General features: G+C 36.1%; 1 protein-coding gene across 1 annotated transcript; it reads left to right on the top strand.

Moving 5' to 3' along the window:
- The first annotated feature begins 10,583 nt into the window (after positions 1–10,583).
- Positions 10,584–12,023, top strand: LOC108981635 (UPF0481 protein At3g47200-like). Its single transcript, XM_018952863.1, has one exon. The coding sequence runs from the start codon at positions 10,584–10,586 to the stop codon at positions 12,021–12,023; it is 1,440 nt and encodes a 479-aa protein (XP_018808408.1).
- Positions 12,024–22,403: the final 10,380 nt, after the last annotated feature.

The raw sequence follows: 22,403 nt of genomic DNA, 5'->3' as shown, positions 1-22,403 counted from the left end.
ATTTCTCTCTTAAGAAACCCTATAGTCTAAAATCATTTCTCAATTCCCTCGTCTCTCAGACTCTCAGTCCCTCGTCTCATCTCTGTCTAGGACTCTCGAGTCTTCATAGAGTCACAGAGCAATGTCTTGCGGCTCTCGCCTCTCTCAGTCCCTCAACTCGCCTCTCTCTCAGTCCCTCATCTTGCCTCTCTCTCGTCAGTCGTCCCTCGGAGGGACTCCCTCCGTCCCGCATCTCTTAATCAGCCACGCACAGACCCAGTCACCCACACATAGACCCACTCACTAACGCACAGAATCTCGACGAATTGGTCTCACAAATTCACAATCACGGTAATGGAATTATGTAAATATGTTGTTACTTTCAAATCTCAAAGACTCAAATATGGTAGATGGTTTTATTGGGGTTTTCGAATCCGAAAATTTATTCATTTTGTGATTGTGTTTGTGAATTGTGATTGGGTTTGTTTTATTAGGGTTTTGTGAATTGTGAATTGTGATTGGGTTTGTGTTATTAGGGTTTTGTGAATTGTGAATTGTGATTGGGTATGTGTTATTAGGGTTTTGTGAATTGTGAATTGTGATTGGGTTTGTGTTATTAATAATTAGGGTTTTATGAGGTTTATAACTTTAAGAAAATGATGGTTGAAGTGTAATGTGGGAGTAATGAGTATTGTAAATTTGTAGTGCACATTTATAACTTTACATAGCTTCAACCTTCATGTTAAAATATAGGGCGCATTTACAAATATTGTTAATGTTTGCATTTTTAGGAAAAATGCAGATTGTTTATTTTTAGGTCAAATATTTTTTGTAAGAACTAAACCATTAATTATTCTTGATGAGATCGTGTAAGAACTAAACCCTTAATTAGTATTTAATTCCCGTTCTTTCTTTTCTACATGGACTATATTCCAAAATTGATTCCTCAAGATTCCACTACAGATGATGTAGAGTCAACACAGGCTACACATGGGCAAGGCATTCCTCCACTCCCACCCAATGTAAGTGCTAATACTAAACCGAGTGGTAGTGGTAGACATAGGTCAATGGTTTGGGATCATTTCACAATAATACCAAAAAGTGATCCAACTAAACCTAGGGCTGCATGTAATTACTGTGGTGCTTCGTATGCATGTGATACGAAAACTAACAGTACAAAATCCATGAAGTATCACATTGAAAAATAATGTAAGAAATGTCCATTGAGACAGACGGATAAGTCCCAAACAACTCTCGGTTGGAAGACGGGTGTAGGAAGTGATAGTGGGGGATTTGTACCCATATCATTTAGTATTGAGGCTTGCAGACAAGGCTCAGTAGAAATGATTATTCTTGATGAGTTACCCTTGAGGTTTGTTGAAGGAGAGAGTTTCAAGAAATTTATGCTCATTGTTTGCCCTAAGTGGGTAGGAATTCCATCCCGTATTACGGTTGCAAATGATTGCTTTAGTGTGTATATAAGGGAAAAAACTAAGTTAAGAAGTGCTCTTCAAGGGCAATGAGTTTCTCTCACCATGGATACATGGACATCCGTGCAAAACCTCAATTATATGTGTCTCAAGGCACACTTTATTGATAATAATTGGAAACTACACAAAAGAATTATTTCTTTTTGTTTGATTGAGAATCACAAGGGTGATACACTTTGTAACAGCCCGCTAAAAATTTATTGATGGAATTTCTATTGACTTTAGGAATCTCTTAAAAGTCCCATAAATTTTTACGAATCGACCAATCGCATAGGTTTTAGTCTGTCAACATAGTTAGTGTTATCATTCACTATGGTGCTAGAAATATGAGTTTTATTTATTTGAGGGGGTTAGAAGTGTCAGAATGAATGATGGTCTACGCCATTAGACTCAGTGGATTATTTAGGATTTTATGGCTCAATAGCCTATTTTCATAATTCCGGACGAAACGTCTGTTGGGAAATTGTGAAATTATTTTTAGGGGCACTTCGAGGTTGAATTTTGGTAAAAGATTTTCACAGTAGGTTAATATGAATATTTAGAAATTTTTAGTGTGAAGTTTATGATTTACTTTTTTGGAGTGAATAGTAACCTCGGTAACGCACCAATTGCAGTGTTTCAAAATCACAGTGTGGAATGTCCAAATTAGATTAGAGAAATTTTATTTTGACACTTGGCAAGATCTTAGCCACACTTAATGAATAATATTAGACACTTGGCACCATGAGGAGCATTTGATGGATTTGAAGGAATCAAGCTGTGAAATCATGTCACTTAAGCAAAATTTTGCTTCATCTGCTCATCCAAATGGTGCCAGACCAAAAAAGGTTTCAATCCTAGTGAAACCCTAAATGGTGGGAATCCAATTGAAAGCCCAAAAGCTTGGTTGAAACCGAAACCCTAAACGGTTTCCCAAACCCTAAAGTTGGCCTCTAAACCCTTTCTAATCCGATTCTAGCATTGTGTTTAATCACTTGATTAAATCACTTCCACATGCTATTAATCCTTCAAATTTGGGTTAGAACATCATTATTCAACCTTGTTAACCTTGAAAAATTGTTTGAACCAAGTGATATTGGATTTGGACTTGATAGCAACCCAAACCCTCTTTAAACCCCAAAATTTAGGCCCATTCGGTTTAGGCTCATTAAGGCTCACGAAATTGACCACATTAGCATTGCTTCATGGCTAAGTTTTGTACCCCCACTTGGCTGGCCAGATCTTTACAAGAAGGGCCTAGAAGGTTCTTGAAATACAAAGCTAAAGGGCCACCTCACTCTTTGACTCTTACACTCCACTTTGAGAAAAGATCATGGACTGATTTTTATGAGAAGAAAAGGGCAACACTCAACCTTTCCTTCAGTCCTATCACCTTCCATAACTTGTGTAAGAGGCTCTCCAGTCCACTTCCCACGGAAAGCAACTCTCCTTTACACTTTTCCTTCATAGAACACAAAAGACACTCTGAGACAGTTTTTCGTACCTCTTTTGAACGCCTGTTTCGAAGCTTTTGTAAGTGTTTTCTCGCACAATTTCCTTTCATGAAAGTTGTTTCTTTTGGAGTCTAGTTTACGTGTATATCTTATTAGTTCCATTTGGAGATCATTTGGTTGGTCAAAAGTTGTTTAGACTCCAGAAAGGTCATTCTGGGCGATAAACTGGAGAGTGTGTTATATTTTGGAGTTTTTGACCAAGCTAATGAATAGATCTTGGTCCGAAATTTTTATGGAGTACTGTTAACATGTGTATATGATTATGGGTTGAGGATTTGTTGCATGATTAAAAGTGTTGGTGAAAAATTTTCTTTGGTCTAAAAACATAGAAACTGGAAGAGGAAAAACAGTTTCTGTTTTGAGAAAGTTTAAATCTTTTATGGTTTAATCTTATTCCAATGGCTTTTATATTTTTATTGGAAGATCCTAAGCATATTATATACATGTTATAATGTTATTTTGAAGATATTTGATGTTAGTTTCGAAGATATGAAATTTTATGCATTGAGATATTTGGCTAGGCCAAAGTGATGATGTTCTTGGCTATATTTATGTTTTGGGTGATGTTTAACCATGTGATCTTGAGTTTGAAGCTTGGATCTGTTTTATGACACCTTTTTAAACCATGTGATGTTCTGGTTTGAAGATCACTCTATACAAGTCATGGATCAAGAGGTTGATCAAAACAAGTTAGAAACACAATTATGGTTTTAGTGATTTTGATGACTTTTGTTCATGATTCAAAACATAATTATTCTTAGGAATATGTTATGAGTTTAGTAGAAGAAAAATTTTGGTTTAATCATGAGTTTTGAAATTTGAAAGAATTACACCAAAATCAAGGGAAATAATCTTGTAAGTTTCGGCCCTATAAAGTTTTAATGGTTGTGTTTAGTTTTAAATTTTTCTGAATTGATATTTGAGCTTAGGACAAAATTTACATAAGGTATGTAAATTTTGGTGATTTTTGGAGTTAGGATGCAAAATCCTTAAGTTAGGGGTAAAATTGTAATTTTACTCTAAGTTGATATTTTTCCATATTCCTAATTGTTAGTGATTAAGTTCTAATTTTTAGAAATCATTACTTTCAGTTTCTCGTGATTGCACTTGAGTTTTGTCTAAAAGCGCGAAGACAGAGGTAAGTTAGCTTTTAACTTACTATCAGTTTAATGTGTATGAGTGATAAGTAAGGGAACTAAAGTCTATCTAAGCATGTTATTATATGTGTCATGCCAAGTCATTACATATTTATCTATTACACAAAATTTATTCTGTTATGAATTATTCATCTGTTACATAAGATATTCTATCACGTATTACTATACATTGTTTTACATTGCAAGTATGTCAAGTTAAGTTAAGTATGCCATCTGTTACATGTATTTCATGTCACGTAATATTCATTGTCACATGTTACGCTATGTTAATAAATGTTGTCTGTTACATTGTATGCTATGTTACAAAATGTTGCCTGTTACATGTATGCCATGTTATGAAATGTTGTCTGTTACATTTATGTTTCAAAGTATGTCATGTATGTCGTCTTATGCTCATGTCACGTTACGCTACGTTAAGATTTCTGTCTTTTATGTCACGTTTATGTCATATTCATGTTACGTCACGTTACGAAATATCATGTATGCCAGTTAAGTTATTCATGTCAATCACGACCCTAAGCGCTAGGATGGGGTAATATCCTAGTGGAACTTCTTTGTTCACGCTGGAGTGTCTAAATATGTGTGAAATTCCCTAGGTTGACGAAGTACAGTCAACAGGTTACGAATGGGGCCTAATTAGCTGGTCACCGGAGTGCGCCAGGCACTAATGCCGATGGTGGTACACATTATGTTACGTGTGTGCACAGCAAGTGTGACACAAACAAATAAGTCATGGGGCCACAACAACTGTGGAGCATACACTACGTGAGACACAACAATTGTGACACGTAGAATACGTGGGGCCACAACAACTGTGGAATACGTATTAACGCATTTACAGCTGGTATAGAAACCTGTGATGTGATGCGGTAATTGGCAGGGACACACGGCTCAAGGGGACCTGTGTAGCACCCATATGGTCACTTTAATGATTACGTCTATTGAATAAGATTCCAAATTCATGCATTTCAAGTTCAAGTCATGTTTCACGTTATGTTATGTTCAAGTTTACGTTCACGCAATCATGGTAATCCCATGAGACAAGAATATGTTTCAAGTTCATGTTATGTTATGTTCATGTTTACGTTATGATCCAAGTTCACATTTATGTTATGTCATGCTTAGGTTTATGTTATGTTTCAAGTTTATGTTCAAATTATGCATGTTCACGTTCATGTTATGTTTCAAGTCCATGTTATGTTCCAAATTCACGTTCATGCTATATTTCAAGTCCATGTTATGTTTCAAGTCACGTTCATGCTAAGCTTCAGTTTCAGTTTAAGTTATGCCAGTTATGTTATTTTGTATGTCAAGTTATGCTATGATTACTTATGATTTGATTATGCATTCATGCTTTTTCTGCCATGCATCCATCATTAACCTGTGTGGAAGTTTCCTGTTAACTTGCTGAGATTTGTAATCAAATCTCACTGTGGTAGTCCCAACTACTATTCTCCCCGAATGGTAGATTTTGTTATAGGATCTGGAGGAGAATCGGGAATCGACCAACTGGAAATGATCGACTAAACAATGGTATGACGTAGATGGTAGCACAGTAGTTACCTCATTACTACTTGTATTTGTGGTGTTCAATCTCTAACACTATTTTGATCACAACTATTTTTGACTAGTATTATGATATCAGTTGACTAGTACGTCATTATATATGAAGTATGTTTTAAGTATTTGAGATATTTCGGTTTGGTGCATAGTATTGCTAAAGAAAAAAAATTATCCGCTGCGAATATTGCATAATGCTAGATGCATGTTAGGAATATTGCATCTTATATATCATGAACGGGGGCAGGTAACCTTGTGTTGCATGTCTCGACGCTTCAAATGTTCGTTCGATGCCAAGCGGAATTTGGGGGCGTCACACACTTGGTAGGGCCATAGAGATGTGCTTGCATGATTGGGGGAGACCGAAAGTACTTGCAATCACATTTGATAATGCAAGTTCTAATAACAGAGCAGTTTCTTATTTGAAGAAAAAAATCAAATATAGTAAGGACACTGTTTTGGAACATGAATTCTTGCATGTTTGGTGTTGTGCCCACATCCTAAACTTAATTGTCTGTGAGGGGTTGAGGGAATTTGATGAGTCTATTGTGAAGGTGAGATGTGTTGTGAAATATGTTAAGTCATCACCTCAAAGGTGGAGTACATTTAAGAAATGTATTGGGTTGGAAGAAATTGCAAGCAAAAGTGGCATTTGTTTAGATGTACCGACTAGGTGGAACTCCACCTATCTTATGTTGGAAGGGGTTTTAAAATTTCGAAAAGCTTTTGAACGGTTGGAAGAATAAGATTTGGGGTTCTTTAGTAGTGTTGGAGACGATGATGACGATGATGATTAAATTGGTGATGTGGTGAATAGGAGAACATCAAAGAAGTTAGGACCTCCCAATAATAACGATTGGGAGAAGGTAAAGTTGTTTGTAAAGTTTCTTGAACTATTTCATGATGCAACTTTATCTTTTTCGGGGAATGAATATGTAACTTGCAAATCCTTTTTTCTGGAGTTAGTTAAAATATCCAATGCAATTGATGTGGAGTGTGAAATAGGAAGCCCTGTGGTGGGATTAATGACCACAAATATGAAGAAACAATTTGACAAATATTGGGGTGACTTAGATAATATGAATATGTTGCTGTTTGTTGGGATTATTCTTAATCATTGGTATAAGATGTGATATTTTGACTTTACATTGGAATGCATGTATGCCAATGATCCCACAAAAGCTGTTGATTTGAGTTAGAAGGTTAAAAATGCTTTAATCCGCATGTATGAGGCATGCGCTGATAATGAGAGAGGCAACAGTTCTAATCTACAACAGCAGCGCACAAGTCCTCCACGTAAAGAAGTAAATTCTACAGATGGTAGTGGTAGTGGTAGAGTTGATAGGACGGCAGAAAGAATGGCCATACTCAAGCAACGGTTACAGTCGGAAAACACTTTGGGGAGCAAGAATGAGGTTGATAGATACCTAGCTGAAAGTTGTGAGGAGGCATTCTCAAGTTTTGACATTCTTATTTGGTGGAGAGTTAATTCAGTTAGATATCGTATACTTTCAAAAGTTGCACGAGATGTATTTGCAATACCGGTATCTACAGTGGCCTCTGAATCTACATTTAGCACGGCGGGTCGTGTCCTTGATCATTTTCGAAGTAGTTTATCTCCGATGATGGTTGAGGCTCTAATTTGTACACAGAATAGGCTTCGTTCTTCTTCTACTCCAATCAACCTCAGGACTTTAATGAATGAGGTGGAGGATTTTGAGAGGCAGTTGGGTATGTTTCTTACTTAACTTCATTTTATAACTATCTTTTTTTATAAATACTTCATTTTATAACTTTTTTTTATAAGTACTTCATTTTATAACTTTTATGATCTATAATACTATATGTTATGAAAATTTATATAATTTGTTTTGTTTCTTTATTGTATAGAACTTGTTCGGGACGGTGACAATTCTATGGAGGCTTCAAATACAATGTCTACAACCAATGCAAGTTAATGAGGTGAATTGTATTTTAGCTCGTTAGTTTTCAATTTTCACTTTTGCTATTTGCTAATAGTTCCTTTGTTTACACTTTACAGCGTATTGTGAAACTAAAAAGTGAAAAGTATACCAAGCCAAAAGATGGAGGAAGCTAGGACTTAGGAGCTACTAGGAGAATAATTGTATAATTTACATTGATGTAAATTGTAATTTGTATTTAAATATTTTCATTTTTCAGTTATATGGGACCTGTATAATTTTTAATTTTTCTTATCTATGCTTGGGAATGGTTTTTTTTTTCTTTCTTCCTTTTAGAAGCCAAATTTGCTTGGGAATGTTTTTTCAATTTTCTTTCATTATCTATTATAATTGTTAGTTTTAACCTTGTTTAAATTGTTTGGATGGATTAGTAGGAAGAAAATCAAGTAGTTATTCATTTTTTGAAGTTTCTGATGGATATAGATAAAATTTATTTTTTGTAGTAAAACTTTTTATTTAAATTTATTCACTGTAATTTAGTTAGCATATTGCTTTATAATTTATTTCTTTTTAGACTATCGGTGAATAGTTTTGTAACTTGCATTTTTTTTATAAGCATTTTGTGGGTGGCTTTATATGTTGTATTTTTTTGCTTCAAATTGGAGAAAATGTTAGTGGATTTTACTATTGGGCCGAAAAAACAGAAGAATAAGGTTGGGCTATAGGCCCATCTGGATTTGGTTGGACCGAATAGGCCCGATCGGACCGGACTGGACCGAACCGGTCCTTATGCCTATTCGGTCCGCTCCAGGGTGAGAAAACCCTAGACCGAATTGGTCTGGTCCGGTCCACAAAACCTCCTCGAGACCGACCGGACCGGACCGAATTCACCCCTAGACACAATCGTTCGAACATTGAAATTTAGAATTCGAACGCTAAAAAATTTTGCGCCATTCGAACAGTTTCGTATAACTAATTCAGTATTTGCATTTGATCATCAATTTTTTTGTTCGAACGTTTCTTCATGTGTATTTGGTCGAATGGATTGGTATCGATCGACCGGTCATGAAATACTCGTTCGAACCGTTCCTCATTGTTCGAACGTTATTTCTGACATTTGAACGAATTTTCGAGATGAATTTAATTCGTCCTAGAAAAAAAAAATCCGTTCGAATGCGATCGAACGGTCCAGCTTAATTTCGTCCCAAAAGATATTTTTTGGGACGAATTTGTGATTTTTTTCCCAAAAGACCTTATTTGTTGTAGTGTGTCTTTAATGATGGTTTCCAAAAATAGTCACAAAAAATATCTTTTAGTGACGGTTTGGAGACTGTCACAAAGCAATTATATTGTAGTGATAATCATTATAATTTTTTCAATTTTTTATATAAAATACAATAAATAATTCAATTTTTTTAAATTTTAAAATAAAAATTATATTAAAAAAATTATATTCTAAAAAAATTTCATTTAACTTTTTTCACTACTATAAATATTCTGATATAAACAAATCGGTATAATTAAAGAAAACCCCAGACAAAGAATATTAGTACGATGTAACTTTCACGTGATTTATGCTTGATACTGCTAGATGCAATGATAAAGCTCGGGCTAGTCAATACTAAACTTCTTGTGGTAATAAAGACTTCTTGTGTTATTCAAAAAATAAAAAATAAAAAATTCCTTTCCAGTTTTTTTTTTTCTTTTGTTTTTAAAGCAAATTAATTTCCTTAAATAGAAAAGGTGATACACGATGAGGGGTGGGTTCCCCAAAATTCCTTTCGTGTTTGCTAGTTGGGCAGATAGTCCTTGATATTCTTGCCAATAAAAGAAAAAGGAAATTCCATGAGTACTGTCTTAACGTTTAGATCAAGATCAGCACGATACCTCGTGTAACATGTTTTTCTCCTTTCCTGAAAGGATGCACGATGACGGGTGGGAATTGCTTTACTTTAGATATGATCATAGATTGTATAAATGTAGAATATTTTTATTAAAGAAAAGTAAAATTTATTATTAAAATATTAATTTTTTTATACAAATTTTATATTTATTTATTATTTTTTAAAGGTATACATGTTGCTTACACACGTATGATATCGTTCGCATGACATCATCAAATTGGAGCCGTAAAGCAAGCTTGTAACTGATGCTTGATTCCTAACTTGGCACATCAATAAAGTTCGAGTCATGCTATGTTCCCTAATTTATATTATTCATTTTGCTTCCTTGACATGACACTACAATTATAATGTGGTGTTACATGGTTTGTTAAAAAAGTTCGAATTAAAAATATAAAATAAAAAGGTGGATGAAGTATCGGATTTTAAACTCTCTCTTTTTGTGTTTTCAAGCGCTATCTTATTTGAATATATTTTTAAAGCTTTTTTTTAATAAATCACATGACACCCTAATGTGGCATAATATGAAATAGATTCACTAAATTAGGAAATGTTTATGTGATGAACCCTCATCATTAATTGCTACTCATTTCGGAGAAAACGATGATACTTTTTCTTTTGTGATCAAGGAAGAGAGCACATGATAGGGATGCTAGCAAAATAAATATATTAACCAATCAAGGGGGATTCTGGACAACACATGATTGGAATCTATATCTCGAACTAATTATACAAATGCCAAATGCTAAAATCGATAGTTTTGAAAGTGAGACGTGCTACATATATAAAATGATTATACAAAATAAATTTAAAAATTAATGTGATTTTATAAAATCTGTTAAATATAATTTATAATAAAAATAATTTTATAATTTGACCTACCACATCAGCTGTAAGTATAATTTTATATAATTTATTTGTGGCCAAGATATTTTTCTTTACACATTGTGAAAAGGGGTTAAGCGTAATTTTAATTTGTTGTCCTCAGCCTATAAAGTACTTCATTCCTGAACATTAATGGTACCAAATATCTCACTTGCTTGGCTGCACGTAGGCGCAAATACGTACGTACATGCACGCCATGGCCGGAAGTGGGGAGCATGTTATTTCCATGGAGGAGTTGCTTTCGAAAAAGGTTAATGTTGTCACAACCGAAGCTGGTGAAACAAGCAGAGGCAGCGACAGTTCCGGCCTGCGGAGGCGGATCATTGAAATCGGCGAGGAAGCCTGCGAGCTGAAAAAAAAGAGGTTTGAGAAACTGCGGAAATCAGCCCCAGATGATCATCCCAGTATTAATACGCCAAAAATACAAAAGGTTCCGCTGTTGCTGCAGGATCACAAACATTTCGACAAGTATTTCAAGCCAAGGATAGTTGCAATCGGTCCCATCCATCATGGTGAGCCAAAATACAAGCGAGCCGAGGCGTACAAGCTTAGAATGGCATCCTACTTCGTCAAAGACAGTGGTAGAAAGGATGAGATTTTGTACGACATTGTTGAGAAGAACATCGAGCAACTGAGGCAGTGTTTCGACGACAAGGTGACCGAGAAATATAGCGATCAGGCCCTCGCCTGGATGCTGTTTGTGGACGGGTGTGCAATATTACAGTCCATCCATTGTGCTGTTAGCCAAAACTGCAAAGACTGGGAAATGAAATACGATCTGATGGCCTTTGCGACACAGGATTTGTTCTTGTTGGAGAATCAACTTCCTTATCAGCTCCTTGTGGATTTGATGAATTCCAGCACAAAGAAAGTTGAATTGGAGAAGTCCATTACAGATTTCATTAATCAGCAAGCATACGGTAAGTCGCAGTCGAGCCAGAATGGATTACCGACTACGGAAAGGCCGATCCATCTTCTCGATCTCCTCCGGACGAAAATCATGAAAGACAATACACAAAGTGATGGCAGAAAGAAGAACGGGGAACGATTAAAGTTGACTTATCGCAACGTGGAGGAGCTTAGAGCAGCTGGAATCTATATGAGGTTGAATGATAGTGATGATCCCTTGACAACAATACGTTTTGATAGATTTCTCTACCCGGGATACCTTTCGCTTTGTCCAATAATAGTTGATGACTCAATGGGGCCCAAGTTCTTGAATTTGATAGCCTACGAGATGTGTCCGGATTTCAACAACAAGTTCGAGATCACCTCATACATATTATTCCTGGATTCACTCATTGATAACATCAAAGACGTAATAGTGTTGAGGAATAAGGGAATACTCAAGAACTGCCTTGGCAGCGACGAGGAAGTGGCTCAACTCTTCAATGAGATCGGCACCGACTTGGTTCCTGACCCCGACGCATATTGGGATGTCCAAGATGCCATTCAGACACACTTCAAGGTTAAGTATATGACCTGGATTGCTGAAGCCCTCCACGATCATTTCAGAAGCCCCTGGACATTTATGGCTTTTTTGGCCGCCATAATAGTAGTCGGCCTAACTTTCATACAGACTTGGTTCGCATTCAAAGACGACAGAGGTAATTCCCGACCCCGAGTTCGGCGCTAGTTGCGAGTTGATCACCATGCATGCATCGTCAAAATCATTTTTATATAAATATAACAGATACATCTTATCATTTAAATCTACATGATCTACCTATTATACTTATTTCTATTTAAGTTATAAAATATATTTGAAAAAAAAAAAAAACTGATAAAGTCCGAGCTAGTTCACGTAGCTCTTTTGAATTACATGCATCCTGCAACGACATGTCGTTTGCAGTGTCTTGGAATTTTAGAATTTCTCTTTAAATAAATATGAAGTTTAAATAGGTGAGGAGCTGTACTGTGGACTACTGTATGCTCTTGTATTAATTATTGATTTGTACGTGTAGTACTACTGTTGTGCGCATCACTGGTACACCTCACATATCTATCTGATTTCAATCTCTCTCTTACCAATCTCTTTCACCGAAGTCCACCACTCTCTCTCCCCTCAAGCTCTCTCTCTCATCGAACCCTGATCTCTCTCTCTCTCCCTCCCGGCTCCCCCCTCAAGCTCTCTCTGTTCTCAAGCTCTCTCAATCACTAGTTCAGTTTTGGATTAGTTTGATTTTCACTTTATTTTTTTATCAAATTTTTTACACGCAAGGCAAAAAAATATTGAGAATCTGAAGTTGGTTTTTGTATTTTTATATTAATTCATGAACTCCGTTTGCCACATCAAGTCATGTGCGGTGTAGAATTTAAAAACTCGCTAATGAGAATATTTACTCAAATTAAAATAACTTAATTAATATCTGCTGAAGGCCATGCAGTAATTACCTTTGAAAATTAATGAAAAATTAATAATCAAGTGTATGTGCACTTTTAAAAAAAGAAATTCACGAGGAGTTCTTAATTATGTACGTCAGATTTTCATTAAAAGGTGTAAAGCCTTATTTTCTACTCTATACAGATTGATGATAATAAAAAAAAAAAAATCTAATTGTAAAAAATTTTGCACATTAATACTCACATTTATTCAATATGATTAGTTAAAAAATAAATTTTATTAAAAATAGTACCAATTTAAATTTAAAATATAAAAACAATAATATTAGTACGTAGATTGTTACGCAAATTTACTTGTATATATCAAAATGAAAAAAAAATATATATATCAGCTCCCAATGAATTCATACTTAATTCCCTCGTTCGAATTCAAATTTAGGAGTATCACATATAATCTTTTTAATATAAGAAATAAATAAATAAATAGAGAGAAATTCCGACATCATTGGCCCCAAAAATCGAGCCGTCATTGCAATTAATAATTGAGCTATTCTTACAAAATTATACTTGTTAGATCCAGACCTGAAACTTGAAAGCCACTCATGGCGTTTGGCTTTGCCATAAACTGTCACAAGAAATCAAATTTTTTCTAACAATCAAAATATCTCTAATAATCGCTGTAGTTAATTATTTTCAATGATTTTAAAATCGCTGCATGCATGGCCGGTGGCCCGGTAGAATTCTACTATAACTCTAATCTCTTAGCTCTCTTTATCTTCTCATCTTTCACTCTACACTCTCTTATCTGAAACAATGCAAATTACTGTCTCAGTAGGTAAGCCGACCCTTTGCATGCGCGCGTACGGCTTTGCGGCCTGCTTAATGAACAATTCTGCATTCTCTCTTTCTTGCTAGTTTTATTCCACCTTGGCTATTATTTTCTTTTAAGAGTAATGCTATATACAATCTTAAACTTTACAAGTCTTATGTATTTTTTTAAAAAAAGAAGTGAAGTCCATTAAGAGTGTAATTACCGGTCTGGTTTTGTACATTTTTTTAAAACCGAACCAGTATATACTGGTTTTAAAGTTTTAAGAAGCAATACCAGACCGATTCACTAACGAAACCGGGACATTCGATTTTTCCGGTTTCAGTCCAGTCTGATCTGATTTTTCTAGTTTTACGGATTATTTGTGTTAGTAATAATATGTTTACATATACTAAACTATTAGGTTTGATTTGGATAATGAGTTGAAATGAGATGAGTTGAGATGAAAATTAAAAGTTGAATAAAATATTATTTTTTAATATTATTATTGTTTCAGAATTTGAGAAATTTGAATTGTTTATTATATTTTATGTAAAAATTTGTGAAAATTGTAATAATGAGATAAGATGGGTTGAAAGTGTTTTTGAATCCAAACCTAACTTACTCTATTTATATTATAGTATAAATACATCATTTTATAATAATTAACATGTAGTAGTATAGTATTGAATTTAACTATAATCTATATAAGTTTTACAATTTTAATATGAGTACATATGATCAAATGTGTAAAAATATATTTATATAAAGAGTATATATTATAATTTATTATGTCAAAAATGTATTTATCCTTGATATATATATATATATATATATATATATCAAAAGTAAGTTTCTCACTGATCTAGACTTTAGAGTTTGGAAATGAATTATAGGAATTTTGATCCTTAATTAAAACATTAATCAAGATAGTTAGAGATTCCAAATCTTATAAGATCTAACTAAAATAAGTTCTGTATCCGAAAAAGAAATTTCGGGCCAACTTTCATTAAACTTCTAATTCCAGTTCTTGCCATGTCTCCCAATAAAATCTATTAGAGATGTTTCTATTTTCTTTCCACCACAAAGTGCTGCAACGGCCATGAAAAGAAGAAAACACCATGCTTTGTGGCTTATTTATTTATTTGATACCGCGTCCTTGTCTCCTTTTTTCTCTTTATCACTTTAACTACTATAACAGAATGTGTCTTTTGTGATAGAGGAAACTGTCACAAAAAAATGGCAAACCGTCACTAAAGATATTTGGTGATGGTTTGAAACTGTCACCACGACCGTCACTTAAAGTGCGTTACAGAAAACATTTGGTGACGGTTTACTGTTCAACCGTCACAAAAAATATTTTTAGTGACTGTTGGAAGTGTTCCGTTCGGTACAACGTTCGAACGTTCCCTTTTTTGTGACAGTTGAGAATTGTCACAGAAAGTCACGTTCAGACATAAAATTAAACGTTCAGACGTTAACCCGACCGATTGGCGTTCGAATGAGAGAATTTGACGTTCATTGATTATCGTTCGAACGTATCATATTTACGTTCGAATGTTAATGCGTCCGAACGTTAATTACAATAAACGTTCGAATATTTATTCGAACGTAAACGTAAATGTCAAACGTAATGTGTTTAAAGTTTGGGCATTATTTCGAATGTAACGAAGGAGCGTTCAAATGCAAGTTCTGTGTTTGAACGTTAATCGCTTTATCGTTCGAACGGTTTGTTCGTTTTAGTGTGAGGACGGTCAACGTAGAGTTTGACGTTCGAACGATCCAATTTATGCATTTACGTTCGAACGTTTGTTAGAATGTGAACAACGTTTGAACAATTTTTATTTACATTCGAACGTACAGATCAGAAATATTAATTTCATAAAATTTAAAAACATAATACCAATTGTATCATATTACATACCATCAATTAACAATTAACAATTAACAATGTCTTATAAAAGCACAAAATTAGATATTAAAACTAGCCAGAAATACTGATAAAATTTATTTCTTATTTTTTCCTTGCCCACCGCGATTCTATTGCAACTACATAATACGCTCAATTTGCACCATCATCTCCCGTTGCACTTGCTCTTGCACTTCACTGCGTATTCTTTCCTCCTGGTCTTTCTGTTGGTCTTGCAAACGCATCTCTAAATGAGACTGTCGTTCTAAGAGAGACTCTAACTCTTGCTGTCTCGACCTCATATACTCATTCTCACGCCGTGCAGCTTCTAAATCTATCGTAAGATTATTAATTTGTGAAACCGATGAGGTTGAGGAGGATGAACATCTATGCTTGATAGATCGTCCCAAACCTCTTGCCATACTAGACTGCGGCCCGAGCACTTGCGTGAATATGTCTATGTCACCAGGAGAAGATTTCTCAAAAGTCGACTGCATCTCCATCATTTTTTCTTGTAATTTAAAAGGTAATGATCGTAAATAATTAGTAACGTATTAAAAGGTGAATATGTCTATGTTACTAGGACAGTATTCCTCAGAAGTCTCTGTTCCACGCTGCCAAGCCTCCGTCACTAAATGGTAGGCATTCATATTTTATTCAAATAACATATATTTTATTGATATTTGGATTGAGTTTTGTTTAAAACGGGATAAGTGGTGGCCGGATTTTCAACTCCATTTTCCGGCCACCACGGCTAGCTATTGGCCGAATAGTCACCGTATAAATGTCTCTTGAAGTATATACTTCATTTCTACGGTGACATTTCGCCATTTAGAACCTTGTAGAGAAATTTTTGAGATTTCAATAATGGCTGAGTCGACTCAACCATTCTGTGTCGTAACGTTCGAACGTTTCAGCATGACGTTCAAACATACGATGTTTAAATTACGTAGTCGTTTTGGCTTCTAAGTTCGAACGTTCATTGTCTTACATTCGGACGTCAGTTTCATCAATTTTACGTCTAAACGTTTAATGTATACGTCCGGACGTACTACTTTTTAAATATTATTAAACGACATACGTTCGAACGTGAGTATTTTACTTTCGCACGTAAATCACATACGGTCGGACGTTTAATTATAATGTCCGAACGTAGTGATTTTCTACTTTATTCATGCTTCAACGCTCGGGCGTTCATATTTACGTTCACACGTAAAACAAATACATGCAAACGTATAACATAAACGTCTGAACGTACATCAGCCAATATTTATTTTTTGCTTATGTTCGAACGTCTATGTTTTACATTCGAACGTATATGTTTTACGTTCGAACGTAAATTTATTTACATTATTTTACGTGCGAAGGTATAAATAAACGTCTGAACGTTTTATCTTTAACGTTCGAATGTTTATTTTGCTATGTTCGAACGTTAATGCAGAGCAGCTTAAAATTAACACAAAAAAATGCATTAATGTAAATAATTTTTTTTCCTTTTCTATTTTCAGGATATGGTTCTTCCACTGCATACTAGGAAACGAGGGAGGGAAGGAGCCACGTCGGACACTGCTCGTATCGGAGCTCGTACTGTTATGGTAGAGCAAGAGATCCTGATTAATGAGTTCGACGAACTCTTTTGGCAGCAGACGAACCTGAGAGAGTTTTTCCTCAGTAGAGGCTGGGGAAATATCTACACATTGAGGGGGAAGGAATACCCCTCAATGGTTCAGGAATTCTATATAGGGATGTGTGACATGCCTCAGGATGCATCCTTTCACACCGTGACTGTACGCGGTGTTTCCATTGAGGTATCACCAGATGTCATCGGCGAGCACCTTGGAATTCGTCAAGGAGTTGAGACATTTGCACACTTAATACCCCGTGAGGATGTAGGCACTTCTACATCATCTATTAGCCTCCCATTTGAGCCAACATCAGCCAGAGATGCAGGCTAGTTAGAGGCTGAAGATACTGGCGTCGAGGCTCGGGATGATGACTGAGACATGGATTTCTACATCCTCACCGGGAGGGACCACATGCAGATCGAGCGGAAGAACGCCTTCAACCAGAACCATCTGCTGCATTTCTTCTACATGTTGCATCTTATTATTGCAATAAATGTCGATCCTGTGGCACATAAAACCACATTTAGTCAGCTTCGGGCACAATTTTTTATATGAGTGGCACGTGGAGATCCTATAGATTTGCCACTGCACATCTTTGAGAGGATCCGTTATGAGGCGAGCATCGTCTCCAAGGATAATCTCTCATACGGTATCCTAATCAGCCGACTATTTCTTGCATGGGGAGTGCGGACCCAGCCAGAGGAGCGGGTCAAAGATCAGATGAGCCCCCTCGACATAACCACGCATCGACGTAGCATTGGACAGGCGAGGGGACGTCAACCACCCCCTGTAGAGGATCTAGTTCCTCCAACGCAGTCTGAGCCAGGTCATGTGGGGAGTAGTAGTCAGCATACGCCGAGTACATCTGCAAGAGATGAGCGACCTGCTTGGGTTGATGCGATCATCTCACAGCTGATTGCGCATATCGATCATAAGATCGATCGATCGCGCGAGGCTATATCAGTGTCTGTTGCTGAACTCACCCATCGTGTAACTATCCTTAACGACAAGGTTGATACCTTGACTGAGGAGGTACGGAGTTCGACTTTCGCGGACAATGTTATCATCTGACTATTGTTTACTACATTCTATCAAATTTTGTATTTTATTTTTAATATTTGTAAAGAAAAATATTATTGAATATTTCTATTTCGAACATTGGAGGAAACATTTCACGTTCAAACGTTAATTAATAACGTTTGAACGGTTGCGCTAAAACATTTCACATTCGAACGTAAACAGCCACAACGTTCGAATGTATATGTGATGTTCGAATATAAATTTCCCATACGTTGGAACGTAAAAAAAAATCTCATCTATCTTTAGTGACGGTTTCTAGAAACTGTCACAGAAAATGTCTTTTAGTGACGGTTTAGAGACTGTCACAATTTTCCAACTGTCACTAAAAAGCAATTGTGTTGTAGTGAACCCTAAAACACCATCTCCACCAACTTTATTCTCAATCCACTGATCCTCCAGTACTACTGAAGCAAGATCTAAGTTTGAAGAAAGTGATCAGAATCCATTCGTTCATCATCAAAGTATTTCTTGGGTTGAGGTTGCACCACCCTTTCTCATTTCACTGACTAAGATACCCATTTCTCCTGTTCTGGAGACAATTACTGAAGAGGAGGTTGAAGAATATCATGATGATCAAGCAGACTCCTAAATATTTGAGAGTGCTGCTTGTGTTTGGATTTCTTTCGATCTGTTTGATGTGAAAACCTTAGAATTAGCAAGTTTTGCAGTCCATCCTTACGAATTAGTGATGCTTAGTGCTTGGACTTGAATCGATTTTGTTTCTACCAACTTATTCCACTGGAATTCGGTTATATTTCCTTCTTAATGCAATTTTCTTGTAAGATCCCTCTATCCAAGTTGATGACTCTAATGTTCTATGTGACATTAATTTGCTATATAATTATGTCTCTCCATTGTTAGAATTACGATACGAGTGACTGAAAATAATCTAACTATACCAAATAAAGTTGTGCACTATAAAAAATAATGTATTAAAAAAAGGGTCCTGTCAAGTCAAGTCAATCCATGAGTTATCCGGGTTTACATGAAAATGATCCGATTAATTATTGGGTAAATCATGTTGGTGTCAAATTGATTCAAACCAAATTATACTCGACTCTAGCCCTACTTTTTAAAGATCAACTTAACACCAATTTTGTTAGATGAAAAACCAACACAACTGGTGAACCAAACAAAACATTCTAAGTACTAGCTAGAAAGTTGTGTCAATGATGCATAGAGATTCTGCATGAGAATTGTTTGGATTCCATAGGTTAAGCCTGCATTTAAGCATTTGATATAGGAGACTTGCATTTAAGAACTGCACACAATTCCATATCCTAAGAATTGCATTTAAGCCTGAAATTAAAAAATCTTGCCTCCAGAATATGAACAAAATACACACACTTAAAACAATTCAAAATTCATATCTTAAAAGAATTTTAAAGTTGTTTAAGTTTAAAAAGGCCAAATTTCTGAACTCTAAAATATGAATATCTAGATGTATATATAGATTTTTATAAATCTCGAAAGTCTTCCAATTTTAAATGTTAAGAGGTGCAGCTGTAATTAACATCTGCTACTCTTATATCATCTACCAACTCTCTTCAAACAATTTTCATTTTCCCTCTACAAAAATTGAAAAATAAATATGGTGTGACTTTTTATCTAACTCAAATTGAAAATTTTAATATGACTATTTTATACGGGTCAACCCGAATATTACCTATTTAATTAAATGGGTCAAACCCAAAAACCTTTACACAACTCATATAAATAGCAGGTGACAACAGATCCGTTTTGACTCTTTTCAACCCAAAATATGTAAACTGATTAAACTAGCCTGCATAACCCATTTGTCCTTATTAACATAATTTTATATGAGAATTAAAATTTATAATTTTAGTAGCCATGATATCAAAAAAAAAGAAAACTACCTACCAACAGAACCAATATTTTTGAGATATTAATCTATAATAAAACCGATATTAAAATCCCGACAATCACAAACGTAAGCGTATTGTCAGAATACCAATAAGTCCAATATTACAAATCATAATCCCAACAACAACAAACATAAGCATATTAAAAGAAACCATTATTACAACCCGACAATAACAAAATTGTAATAATATCAATGTAATAATAACAAAATTGTAATAATATCAACTTTTTCAATTCTCAAAATAGAAATAGTATTAAAAAATATATTTTGACTATTAAAGTCGTATTTTGCACATCTTTGGGCGAAGCTCGGACAACTCAGGTCTTCTGAAATGGGCCTGCAAAGGATGGATAATAGTGCAACTAGGAGAGGGTGGCCTTGGGGCCGGAAAAACTTCGATGCCAAAGTTAGTAAGTATTTTTGGAAGTTTGTAAATAAGTAAAGAAGTCTAGGGATCAGAGAGATATTCATGTACCTGAGATCTGCTATTTATACTATAAGTATGAGGGGACAGATTGTGTCTGCCCTTATGGAGTCTGCGTCCTTTGCACTATTTCTTGTGTCAGAGTCCTTTAATGCAGGGTGGCTTTACAACGACACCATTAATGTCGCGTGTAGCATGGGTAGTGGTGCTATTAATGTGGCATAGTTCTCCAACTTCCTTTTTCCAGACAGTATCCTCGGTAGTCCGTTGATGTCTTTCCTGTCAAAAGATCAAGGATTCCCCACACATTATGCCTACTGTGCGGGTGAGTACTTGAAAGCTAGACACTACTCGAGGGGCCTTCAGATCGACGAGTCCCATCCCCTACAGCACCCTACTTGCTGCAAGTTGCGTCCAGAGGACCCTTCCCATGGGCTGGGTTGGAGACTATTTGTCTTTGGGTTGGGCCTTGGTCTTGATTCCATTATCTTTCATTCACAGGATCACTGGGTTTAGTAGGGGAAATCCCCTATAGTTAACCTGCTAATTCCTACCGGACGAGTACGATGGAAATTTTATCACTATTCCAATCCGTCTGGCCACTGAAGCCCAAATGCCAATTTTGATATGTGCATAGCTCCGAAGTCCGAATCCCATTGTTGATCTGTGCACAGCTTCGAAGTCCGGGAAGACTCCCTTTCATTTGGTAATCCTGGCAATGTTTTCCCATCATTTTTTATTGGCTCGCCTTTTGATGATTCTGATGACATCTTTTCAAACACATTAATGTGAGGGTGTCAGGGGCTCTTCGCGTTTGCGTCGCTTCATAGATTACACATCCAGAATTTGTCTCATACTTCTCCCTTCTGCCACGTGGTGGGAGGCCAACCGTCGCCTTCCCCCTATATAAATTTGGAGTTGGGTGTTTTTTCCTTCTATTACACTGTATCCTTCTTACTATTTCAGTTTTCCAATTTTTCTTTCCTCTGCCCAATTATCTTTATGTTCTTCACTATCTCATACATTGGCGGTCTGGCCTCGGGTTGTCCTTGCTCGGAAGCGCTCCTCGAACCTTTCCTCACTGGGTAAGGGGAAGAAGCCTCGATTGGAGGGGGCCAAGGTTGACGGTAGACGCTCTTTTGGAGCTATTGAATCCTCCATCGTGAGAGTCAGCTACACCAGAGGTCGGCTACCCTACTGCCTTGGTGACCTTGACTAAGGTGTAGATGAGGGGTCCGGCCGACGATCACCCCGCAATGTCATTGCCGGTTGCTACTGCTAAGGTGTCCACGGATGAGGTGGAGCTGAATAACCTTATCCAGAACATTTATACGGTCATGATTCTTGGGCGAGCTTACGCAGAGCAACGTTCTTCTTGATGGATTTCTCCACCTTCGTCTCGCTCTGCCATCGGCAGCCACTCCTTTGGGGACGAGACTGTTGAAGAAGGGTTGGTGGTTGCTACATCCAGCAACCATGCAGAGATGGAGGGCCATGCGGGAGGCAAATCCCTTTTAGATGTTGTAGTCCGCACGGGTTTGAGGAGTCAGGTTGATGACCCACTCGTTCAGGCTGAGCACTCAAAGGTCGGTGATCCCCCTCTGGATATTATAATCGGCTTGGGTTTGGAGGGTCTGCATGACCAAACGTTGTAACACCCCGCCTAATTAACCATTAGGATTAACCCTAAGACGCCCTTAGATTATGCTTATAATTTTGGGCTTTAAATCTTTTTTTATTTTATTATTACAATTATTATTATTTTTTATTGTTAATGCTTATTTTATTATTCTACTTTAATGTTGATAGTTAGATTCATTTAGACCATGACACTTAGTGTCATTAATTATTTAGCATGGCGGGTTAGAGAGGCAAGGCCATTAGTAATTCTATTAAGGCCTATAGAACCTTAGGATATTTATGGGCCAAGCCTTTGAAGGCT

This window comes from Juglans regia, chromosome 4 (genome assembly GCF_001411555.2).
Source record: "Juglans regia cultivar Chandler chromosome 4, Walnut 2.0, whole genome shotgun sequence".
Lineage (NCBI taxonomy): Eukaryota > Viridiplantae > Streptophyta > Magnoliopsida > Fagales > Juglandaceae > Juglans > Juglans regia.
The sequence above is the reverse complement of the archived record's forward strand: the minus strand, read 5'-3'. Positions and strand labels throughout refer to the sequence as shown.